The 12453-nt window shown below is 39.6% G+C and overlaps 1 protein-coding gene across 4 annotated transcripts in view; it reads right to left on the reverse strand.

Moving 5' to 3' along the window:
• Window positions 1-500: 500 nt before the first annotated feature.
• Window positions 501-12453, reverse strand: part of MAP3K7CL (MAP3K7 C-terminal like) — an 85192-nt gene continuing 73239 nt past the window's right edge. For all 4 annotated transcript variants that reach the window (XM_061134364.1, XM_061134365.1, XM_061134366.1 and 1 more), the window contains one exon: window positions 501-1568. In XM_061134364.1, the coding sequence (XP_060990347.1) occupies window positions 1388-1568 (181 nt within the window). In that variant the 3' untranslated portion in view covers window positions 501-1387. The remainder of the gene's footprint in view (window positions 1569-12453) is intronic.

Below are 12453 nucleotides of genomic sequence, written 5' to 3' on the forward strand. Positions count from 1 at the left end.
GCCATAAAGGAAGCCTGGGCCAAACAATTCTTCATTGTTGTGATGTTGTCCTGTGCATGGCGGGATGTCCAGCAGCATCCCTGGCCTCTCCTCTCTAAATGCAAGTAGCACCCCCATCCTAGGCAAGACAACAACTAGAATTTTCTGAATGTCCCTTGAGGGCATCAACCCCAGTTAATAACAACTGGTCTACCCCAGGCCATCTTAGGGCTTTAATCAACTATTCTGCTTTATGTTTTCTGGGCAAATACTTTAAGACATTAATGCATCATTCCAGGAATAGAGCTCTAAATTATTTATTTGAGAAACCACAATCTTACCAAGAAAAGAGACTTCGCTGCTTTTTTGGCACTTCCAAATACAACTAAGAGCAAATTCTGACTAGGGTTAGCTTATGCCAACTTTTAGCATAAATTAAGGTTAAGAAAGAAACAAAATACAGACTGGAGAGTTTTGATCCATGTTTAATGAAAAAGAAATTACAAGAATAGAAATGGACATAAAACAAAGAGATCAATTTGGGGAAATATTGTGATAGATAGAACAGGGGAAAATCATTTTAATCCTGAATTTACTCATGTATTCTTCTTAGTTATCACTGACCCAAAACAGAGGGGTAGTTAGAATTTTATTGATGTTTACATGAGAACTCACCAAAGTAATGTCCAAACAATACCTTTCCATTTCCCCCAGAACACACACAAGCAAAGGCAGAAATGTTTACCAGGAGGTAATGTGGCGTGAAGAAAATGCACCTTTATCAGTTTTTTATTACAACAGCAAGTTAGCACTACAAATGTGGGCTGACACAGACATACCTGCTGCTAATATTTTCATAAGAAAGCTTTTATGATATGCAACCATGCATTCTTAGTGCAATCAATCATGGAGGGATTAAACCTAACTGGTGAACATAAATATATGCAGTGAAGTATCTGACAGTTCACATTGGAGCACAGTTGAAATGTTAAAGACATGAAATTTAAAAATACACCAATGTAAAACCGCAGTGGGCGTCTTACTAGGCTATTTCATGGCCGAATTCTGCTTGTGATTCTTAGTAGAAACAGTCAATGTTCTCTGTCATTTTCTACCCGGATATATACAGTATGATCATATCTTGCTAAATAAGGAAAAAAATGTTTTGAAACGAATTCTGATCTCTAAAAACATTCGGTAAAGGTTTGCTCTCATTATCTTATTTAAAAGAAAATAGCCCTTCTGTCCAACTAGATTGGCAAGCATGCAACTCATTAGTGTAGACCTTGGCCGTGTGTGTAATAAGGAGAAGCGACAGATTTTACTAGCTACCCCTTGAAAACAAAAAATATCTTGGTCAGTGCTCAGCAGTCACCAACCTCTTATGCTCACATTGAATCATGTCAGGTTAGGACGAGCCCTGTCTCTTCTGATACTGTATTCTGAGTTTCTCCAGTTGTTCTACACACTGGGACTGTGCCAGCTTCAGCGTCCGATTCTCCTCCGTCAGGGCCTCGAATTCCCGAGCCAGCTGAGCGGCATCCAGCTTCTCCTTCTCTGCCTGATCCAGCTTGGCAATGAGCTCCTTTCTGAAGATGCACGGGGCAGGTGAGGCAGAAGCACAAAACGTAATGAAACAAATTAAATTACACAGCAACAGCATACTGGAAGCCAAATATGTCATTCCGCTCTGCTAAATCGGACCCATTTCTGCTTCTCCAATGACTTACTTTCATTTTTCCAGCTTCACAAATGTTAGCTCCCTTTATTTTATTCTAGCACCTCTATTAGGTATATCCAAAATACTTAAAATACGCTTCCATAAAGCTCAATAAGTCCATCAACAGTCAGAAAGGTGATCCTTTAAAGAGTTCAACAAACTGTAAATGTTACCACTATTTTGGAGAGAAAAAAGCAGCAAATTTTGTTTACAACTTAAGATGCTATTGTCTTAAAGGTAGGGGGACTATAGTTTGTCCCTTATCAATTAATAAGTTTTGTCCTCCAAGTTCAGATATTACTTCTCTTGTTTTCTGAGTTTAACAAACCTTGACTAAGTTTCTTTGAACTAAGAAATTCCAGTTGCTTCCTGCAGGTTTTATTTTCCATGTCTTTCTCTAGTCCTTATGTATATCTTGTCACTCTAACTACAAAATGATGTGCCTACATTTGGTAGGAGTTTGACTCGAGAATTCAGGAAGCTGGCTAAGGTTATTGGAGGCAGCCTGTAGTGATAATGCCTTAAACAAAATCAGTTTTCAATAAATATTTGCAAGTAGTTCATTGATATAAGTACACATAATAAAGAGCTAAAGATTTGGAGTCCATCTTTAGATTTAATAAATTGGGGGTGGGGGACACACGACCCCATGGACTGTAGCCTGCCAGGCTCTTCCCTCCATGAGATTTCCTAGGTAAGAATCCTGGAGTGGGTTGCCATTTCCTATTGCAGGGGATCTTCCCAATCCAGAGACTGAGCCCGCATCTCTTGCATCTCTGGCATTGGCAGGCAGATTCTTTACCACTAGAACCACCTGTGAAGCCATTAATAAACATGACAACCCAAAACAGGTCCACTCCACTTACATGTGTCAGTTAATCCTAAACTAGATTTAACTGAATTCTCCTTTACCTCCACATAAGGGTATGTTGTATTTCTTCCTCCTCTGTAGGAAAAAGTGCAGAGACCTGGAAGACCACTTGAACCAGATCAAACTTGACATTTCTAGTAATGAGGCCAGCAGATGTTGCACGAATCACAAGAGACCCCACATCTTTTCTTTGGTGTGTGCCTGCTCTGCTAAGTCACAAAGGCTGACTCTCTGTGACTCTGTGGACTGCAGCCCTGCAGGCTCCTCTGTCCATGGGATTCTCCAAACAAGAATCCTGGAGTGGGTTATCACGGTCCTCCAGGGGATCTTCCCCACACAGGGACTGAACCCATGTCTCATGTTTCCCACGTTAGCAAGCAGATTCTTTACTACCACTAGTGCCACCTGGGTATTCCTTCTAAAACATGCAAATACCAGACAACCTCAAACTGAGGGAAATGCTAAAAAGAATAGCTAGCCTGTACTCTTCAAAATGTTAAAAACAATTGTTTCACATTTTAAAACACTAAAGAGAAATGACAACAAAATCAATATGCAATTCTGGACTGGAAAAAAAAAAAAAAAAAGCTGTGAAGGACATTATTGGGAAAGTGATGTAATTTCTTGTTGGCTGTTGTTTAGTTGCTAAGTCATGTCCAACTTTTTGTGAACCAAGGACTGTATCCCACCAGACTTCTCTGTCCATGGGATTTCCCAGGCAAGAATTCTAGAGTGGGTAGCCATTTCCTTCTCCAGGGGATCTTACAGATCCAAGAATCAAACCCATGTCTCCTGCATTTGTATATGGGTTCTTTACAGCTAAGCCACTAGGGGATGCAGTTTAAATACAGGCTATGAATTAGATAACAGTATGTGTCAATGCTAAATTTCTTAATTTTAATTATTGTACTGAGGTCAAGTGACAGAAAGTCCTTGTCCTCAGAAAACATCACTGAAGTATTTAAGACAATGGAGCTTGATAGAGATATAGACACTGAAATTGACATACACATATATATCTGTATATATGCATGTGATATAGAGAGATACATATTCTGCCTCTCTCAGAGAGAAAGAACCCCACTAGTGTGCAGCTTTTGGGAGAGGGAGAATAAACCACAACTGGGGAAATTTTTAATAATTAGTGAATGCAATAAAGGAAATATGAGGGTTCTTCATACCATTTTTGCCACTTTTCCATAAATTTGAAACTATCAAAATAAACAGTTGCCTTAGAAAAAGGGCCAAAAGCAAATAAGAATTGAAGTTCTAGTATTTTCTTCATGCATTCAATGGACTACCTTGTATACCCAATTTGGTGACCACTGAGTAGTGATCATGTATGGATGTGAGAGCTGGACTGTGAAGAAAGCTGAGTGCAGAAGAATCGATGCTTTTGAACTGTGGTATTGGAGAAGACTACTGAGAGTCCCTTGGACTGCAAGGAGATCCAACCAGTCCATCCTAAAGGAGATCAGTCCTGGGTGTTCATTGGAAGGACTGATGCTGAAGCTGAAACTCCAATACTTTGGCCACCTTATGCGAAGAGCTGACTCACTGGAAAAGACCCTGATGCTGGGAGGGATGGGGGCAGGAGGAGAAGGGGACGACAGAGGATGAGATGGCTGGATGACATCACCGACTCGATGGGCATGAGTCTGAGTAAACTCTGGGAGTTGGTGATGGACAGGAAGGCCTGGCGTGCTGCGATTCATGGGGTCGCAAAGAGTCAGACATGACTGAGTGACTAAACTGAACTAAACTGAACTGACTGAGCAAAATCAGCCATTGGAAAGAAACAGCCCAACAGGGACAAAGGGAAGATAACCTGGAACACTGATATGCATATACACAAAGTTCCTTTGGGCTCTAATTGATCTTTGAATCTTCCATGGTGTTTAGAATACAAAAGCTCCCAAAGACAAATTAGAAGTTTGGGATTAACATAAACACACTACCATATACAAAATAGATAAATAACAAGGACCTACTGTGTAGCATGGGGAACTATACTCAAATCTGAAAAGAATCTGAAAAAGAATTTATATGTTTATATATACATAACTGAGTAATTTTTCTGTACACCTGAAACTAAGATAACATTGCAAATTAACTATGCTTAAATGGTTTAAAATGGTTTTTAAAACTGGTTTGAAAAAAGAATATAGGGAATTCCCCAGCAATCCAATGATTAGGACTTCACATTTCTACTGCAGGAGGCATGGGCTTGATCCCTGATCAGGTTCAGTGTGACCAAAAGGGGGGGGGGGGGAATATAAAGTCTGCAAAAAATACTTGTTGATTAAATATAATTGGAGAGTAAGGTACCTCAGGGTCAACACATGTTTTAAAGATAAAGAAATAGAAACTCAAAGTACTAAATCTAATTGGGAAAAGTCACACACCTATTAAGAAATAGCTGTGAATCAAACCTATCCTTCTGATTCACAGTTTAAGGTTCTCGCCTCTAAACTTAGCTTAAGCAATAAACGTTAATCATTAAATGTTATTTAATTATGGGCTTACGGGCTTCGCATTGACTCAACAGCAAAGAATCCACCTGCAATGCAGGAGATGTGGGTCTGATCCCCGAATTGGGAAGATACCCTGAAGGAGGGCATGGCAACCCACTCCAGTATTTCTGCCTGGAGAATCCCATGAACAGAGGAGCTTGGCAGGCTACAGTCCATAGGGTCACAAGGAGTCAGACACAACTGAAGTGACAGCATACACACACAGTTTCTTATGTAACTATCTTAAAGAAATTGATCATAAAACTTATGTAAGTAAAAAGAGACATGCCTCCAAATCCCTCACCCATCAGATCATCTATTCCTGTTCTTTTCATCTCTTCAAATTAACTGTGTCACACAAACAGTAGCTACTTTCCAGTTTCCATGTCTGATCTTGTTTAAAACTCGTGAGGACATCCATTACCAGTTTTAACTGGCAGGGAAAATAAATCACAAAATCACAGATTTTACAAGTAAAAGGAATGGTCATGATAGTCTAATCCAATCTTCTTGCATCGGAGAAAGTCAATAATAATTTATTCCTTACTGGAATCAAGAAGACTCAATTGATAGGTTTCTAAATTAGTTTCATGTATTTGATAAGCAATTCTACATCTATTTAATGAATACTGTCAAAATGTTTATTGCCTCCTGTCCAAGACCCATTTATAAAGACAAATTGATGCTCATCCATTGTGCTATGCTGTGCTTAGTCGCTCAGTCATGTCTGACTCTTTGCAACCCCGTGGACTGTAGCCCGCCAGGTTCCTCTGTCCATGGGGATTCTGCCGGCAAGAATACTGGAGTGGTTGCCATGCCTTCCGCCAGGGGATCTTCTCAACCCAGGGATTGAACCCAGGTTTCCCGTTTATATAGACAAATTGATATTCATCCATTAGCAATTCATAATTAAATCCTGGCACATCAAGCTACAAACACAATCTTATAAATAGATGATCTGAAGAACAAGTCAATACATATGACTGACTAGAGTATTCATCCATTAGCAATTCATAATTAAATCCCGGCACATCAAGCTACAAACACAATCTTATAAATAGATGATCTGAAGAACAAGTCAATACATATGACTGACTAGATAGGGTCTTGCTTTGATTTCTTATTTATCATTTCTATCATTCCCTTCAAAAGAGTTTTGATAAAGGTGCAGAAGAACATCATTACAGGAATCTTATTTCTGATGTCAAGAACCTATAACAGTTTTCCACATGATGTTCCTCAACAGTGAAAAGGTCATAACCTTGGCTGCACCAGAGATGATCTGTTGTCCCCATCCTAAGCTTCATGCCTGGCAAAGGTTTTATTTGCTAAAACAAATAGGAAAAGGGGAAATCCTAGTGAGTTGGTAGAAAGAACTTGAAGACTTTCTGCAAAGTAATTCCAAAATGAAGGATATTCTTTATGTTGTAGGAGGTTAGAAATAGATTCATCATTAGGACAAATATTTCTCTGTTTCTATGAAGACCACTACTAAGGCTCTTTGAACTTTCAAAGCTGACTAAAGATTTTTATTTGGAAAAGAAAAATCCTAGGCAGGTTAGCCCCTAGGAGCCAAAGTATTATAAATAATAAAGTAATAAAATGCTATCTCCATCACGGGGAGACGTTTAGTTTAAATAAAGATTTAGACTGCAGTTAGTGATTCTCGAAAGATCTGTGCTCTGTTGTTGTTTAGTCTGTAAGTCCGGTTGGACTCTTTTCAATCCCATGGACTGTAGCACACCAGGCGCCTCCGTCCATGGGATTCTCCAAGCAAGAATACTGGAGTGGGTTGCCATTTCCTTCTCCAAGGGGGTCTTCCTGACCCAGGGATTGATCCCACATCTCCTGCAGCTCCTGCATTTGCAGGAGGATTCTTTAAAGGCCCAAATCATTATGACTGGGGCACCAATGGAAAGTGTAACCTCGTAGTCTGATGAAATCTGGTAGAGTGGGATCTCACATAAATCTCAGTCCTAAAATGAAAGAATCCCCTTGACCACACCTCCGCCTCTTGGAGCAAAGTGAAGACTCAAGACACTTCTTTGGCCCTTCCACTCATTCATTCAACACATATTTGTTGAAATCCTGTTGCAAACCAAGCCCTACCCTCCATTCTTTTTTTTTTTGTCCTCCATTCTTGATTGCCTAGTTAGTCTCAGGAAGTGTATCTCCCCCATTAGAAAATGAACTCAATAAAAAAAAAAAAAGAAAAGAAAATGAACTCAAATCCTATAACTTACACAAAAACCATCTTATCTATACTAGACATCTTAGGAAAGAGGGTCGAATTTCGCTCCCTCATTACTACATACCCTGCAAACACTTGTGGAGAAATATCTTCATTCACTGTTTCTTTATAACCCTGAAAACCCACTTTCTGAGGGCTATGTAAATATTTCAGAAAAATATGCTGGGAATGAAAAAAAGCGAGGTTTGGTTTTCAGTGTTTGCTAATCGTGGTACTGTGGAAAGAAAACTCTTCCCTGAAGTGAAGCAAGTAAAACACGTAAAATTGAAAACCTCCACCCTCTGGCCCTTCCCTGCCGCTCACCCTCTTTGTCCCCAGTCTGTGAGCGTCTCCCCAGAACACTGGTTAAAAACCTCTGAGCTCCAAAATGTAACACAGGACTATCCCAAAGAAATAAATGTTTCTGGTGAAATAGAAAAACCTTTTGCTGCTGGAAATTTCAAAGCAAATTAAATACCATAACTAAAATCAAATCAAAATAGGGCTGTTTCTAAACTGACTTTACAAACTGCTTATGCTCCATTTTCCTCCATCCTGATATATTCCCCTCAGCAAGATATTGCTCCCTCAAGCATCATTTTAAATACTTTAAAAAGACATGAAGGGACTTCCTTTGAGATCCAGCAGTTAAGACACTGTACTTCCAATGCAAGGGATGTAGGTTTGATCCCTGGTTGGGGAACTGAGATCCCACATGCCATGCAGAGCAGCAAAAAAAAAGACAAGAAGCACAGATCAGATGTTAATTGTGTTAATTAATTCCCCCTGTAAAAACCCTTTTCTAATGTTTTGCCATTAAAATTATATATCCTTTTTTTAATCTCAATAATAAAAAGACAGCTCAATATAAAAATGGGCAAAGGATCCAAATGGACATTTCTCCAAGACGTCATAGAAATGTCACAAAGCACATGAAAAGATGTTCAACATTTTTAGCTATCAGGGAAGTGTAAATCAAAAACCACAAAGAAAAATCATTTTATAGCCACTAGCATGACTATAATCAAAAAGACATAATAAGTGTTGGCAAAGATGTGGAGAAATTGGATCATTCATACATTTCTAATGGGAATATAAAATGGTGTGGCCATTTCAGAAACAGTCTGGCAGCCCCTCGGAAGGTTATGGGGTTTCCCTTGTGGCTCAGCTGGTAAAGAATCCTCCTGAAGTGCAGGAGACCTAGGTTCGATCCCTGGGTTGGGAAGATCCCCTGGAGAAGGGAAAGGCTACCTACTCCAGTATTCTGGCCTGGAGAATTCCACGGACTGTATCGTCCAAGGGGCCGCAAAGAGGAGGACTCAACTAAGTGACTTTCACTTCAGAAGGTTACACATGGGGCTACCACAGGACCCAGCAATCCTACTCCTAGTAAAAGTGAACCGAAAAGATACATCCCCTCAAACACTTCTACATTAATGTTTGCAGCAGCATTATTCATAATAGCCAGAAGTGCAAAGAATCCAAAGGTCCATCAACTGACAAATGGATAAACGAACGTGGTATAACCATGCAGTGGAACATTATTTGACAATAAAAAGAAATGAAGCACAGTTGTATCTCATTTGATTGCACTTTGCTTTATTGTGCTTCACAGATACTCTTTGTTTTTGTTTTTTTTTTAACATTTGCTCATTTTGTGTCTCTGTATTACATTTTGGAAATTCTCAAAATATTTCAAGCTTTTTCATTATTACTGTATTTGTAAAGGTAACCTGTGATCCATGATCTTTGATGTTATTATGTAAAAAGAGCACGATTTTCTGAAGTTCGCATTTATTAGCAATAAAGTGTTTTTATATTAAGATATGTACTTTTGGGGGCTTCCCTGGTGGCTCAGCAGTAAAGAATCCACCAGCAGTGGAGAAGCTGCAAGAGATGCGGGTTCAGTGTCTGGATCAGGACGATCTCCTGGAGGAGGGAACAGCAACCCACTCCAGGATTCCTGCCTGGAGAGTCCCACGGACAAAGGAAACTGGCAGGCTATAGTCCATAGGGTCGCAAAGAGTCAGACATGACTGAAGCAACTTAGCATTCACGCATATACATTTTTAGACATAACACTGCTACACATTCAGTAGATTACATGCTATACTTAACAGATTAATAGTATAAACATGAAAGTGAAGCGAAAGGGAAAGTTGCTCAGTTGTGTCCAACTCTTTGAGATCCCATGGACTATACAGTGCATGGAATTCTCCAGGCCAGAATACTGGAGTAGGTAGCCTTTCCCTTCCCCAGGGGATCTTCCCACCCCAGGGATCGAACCCAGGTCTCCCACATTGCAGGCAGTTTCTTTCATAATCACTGGGAAACCAAAGAATTTGTGTGACTCTGTGGTGCAATATTCACTTTATTGCCATGGTCTAAAACCAAACTTGCAATACCTCCAAGGTCTCCCTGCCCTGACACATGCCACAACACAGATGGACTTCAAAAATATTACACTGAGAGAAGCCAGTCACAAAAGACCACATACCGCATGACTCCATTTCTCTGAAATATCCAGAAGAGGCAAACACACAGAGACAGAAGGTAGATGAGTGGTTGCCCGTGGCTGGCAGGAGGAAGGGGAATGCAGACTGACTATCTGGTGCATCAGGGTTGTTCTGAGGTGATAAAAATGTTCTAAAATTGTGATGATGGTCACACAACTCTGAGTCTACCAAAAATTCCTGAATCGTTTCTTTTGTTACATAACATTTTTCAACCCAACTTTTCTAAGAGTTTACCTCTTTTTCTGATATTCTAAGTCGATCTTCCCACCACCACCACCCTAGCCACACCCCATAGCATGTGGGATCTTAGTTCCCCGCCCAGGGATCTAACCCTCACCATCCCCTCCCCACATTGAGTGGAAGCTCAGAGTCTTAACCACTGAACCTCCAGGGAAGCCCCTCTAAGCCAAACTTTTAAACACTACAGCACCTAACACAAGTTTTCATACATAGAGCAACAAGTGGTTTCTCCTCTGAATGAGATAAAACACAAAGCAAACTTTACTAATTACAAATTTAATGGTAGAACTAATTATAGTTTAAATATACCTTTTCTTTTTTTTTTTTTTTGCTGTGTCGCATGACTTGCAGGATCTTAATTTCTCAACAGGGATTGAACCCAGGCCCCCTGAAGTGGAAGGGCAGAGTCCTAACCACTGGACTAAAAAGGAATTCCCAGAAACAGTTTTAAGACATGTAAACAATTCAGTGATAAATTTCAAATGTCATAAAATATCTGTGGGAGATTTGGGCTGACATATATACCTTACTATATGTAAAAATAGATAACTAATAAGGATCTACTGTATACACAGTATACTACTACACAGACTTCTCAATAAGTCTGTAATGACCTATACAGGAAAGAATCTAAAAAAGAGTGAATATATATATGTGTGTGTGTGTGTGTGTGTGTATAAATATATATATGAATATGCTCAAAATTCTCCAAGCCAGGCTTCAGCAATACATGAACCGAGAACTTCCAGATGTTCAAGCTGGTTTTAGAAAAGGCAGAGGAACCAAAGATCAAATTGCCAATATCTACTGGATCATCAAAAAAGCAAGAGAGTTCCAGAAAAACATCTATTTCTGCTTTATTGACTATGCCAAAGCCTTCAACTGTGTGGATCACAATAAACTGTGGAAAATTCTAAAAGAGATGGGAATACCAGACCACCTGACCTGCCTCTTGAGAAGTCTGTATGCAGGTCAGGAAGCAACAGTTAGAACTGGACATGGAACAACAGACTGGTTCCAAATAGGAAAAGGAGTATGTCAAGGCTGTATATTGTCACCCTGCTTATTTAACTATATGCAGAGTACATCATGAGAAACGCAGGGCTGGAAGAAGCACAAACTGGAATCAAGATTGCTGGGAGAAATATCAATGACCTCAGATATGCAGGTGACACCACCCTTATGGCAGAGAATGAAGAGGAACTAAAAAGCCTCTTGGTGAAAGTGAAAGAGGAGAGTGAAAAAGTTGGCTTAAAGCTCCACATTCAGAAAACTAAGATCATGGCATCTGGTCCCATCACTTCATGGCAAATAGATGGGGAAACAGTGGAAACAGTGTCAGACTTTATTTTTTGGGCTCCAAAATCACTGCAGATGGTGATTGCAGCCATGAAATTAAACGACGCTTACTCCTTGGAAGGAAAGTTGTGACCAACCTAGATAGCATATTAGCAAGCAGAGACATTACTTTGCCAACAAAGGTCCGTCTGGTCAAGGCTATGGTTTTTCCAGTGGTCATGTATGGATGTGAGAGTTGGACTGTGAAGAAAGCTGAGTGCCAAAGAATTGATGCTTTTGAACTGTGGTGTTGAGGAAGACTCTTGAGAGTCCCTTGGACTGCAAGGAGATCGAACCAGTCCATCCTGAAGGAGATCAGTCCTGGGTGTTCATTGGAAGGACTGATGCTGAAGCTGAAACTCCAGTACTTTGGCCACCTCATGGGAAGAGTTGACTCATTGGAAAAGACCCTGATGCTGGGAGGGATTGGGGCAGGAGGAGAAGGGGACGACAGAGGATGAGATGGCTGGATGGCATCACCGATTCGATGGGCATGAGTTTGAGTAAACTCCGGGAGTTGGTGATGGACAGGGAGGCCTGGCGTGCTGCAATTCATGGGGTCACAAAGAGTCGGACATGACTGAGCGACTGAACTGAATTGATACATATATGTATATCTATTGTAACTCAACTGTACCACAGTAAAAAGACTTTTTTTTAATGCTAAAATAGATAAAAATGAAATCCTAAAAAAAAAAAAATAAAATCCTAAAAAATGTTCAATTAACCCACAGGATGGCAAGGAAAAAAACAAAGGAAATGGCAAGAAAAAAAAAAAAAAACAGAGGAAACAAAAAGAAAACAATAACAAAATAACCAACTCAAGTTTACAGCCCAAGAAAAAAAAATAAAATATCTCTTTTCTGTGAGTTTCCATTACATACACAAAATTTATATGTGTTCTATAAATATGTTCATAATATTTATTGAAAAAAGTATGTATAGCTTTTATGTTACTATATTTGTACTTATATAAATATATTTATTCACATACAAAAGGGTTAGGAAAAAAACAGGCAAAAATGATAGGAGTTTTGCAAAGATGT

The sequence above is a fragment of the Dama dama genome, chromosome 31, assembly GCF_033118175.1.
Source record: "Dama dama isolate Ldn47 chromosome 31, ASM3311817v1, whole genome shotgun sequence".
Taxonomy (NCBI): Eukaryota; Metazoa; Chordata; class Mammalia; order Artiodactyla; family Cervidae; genus Dama; species Dama dama.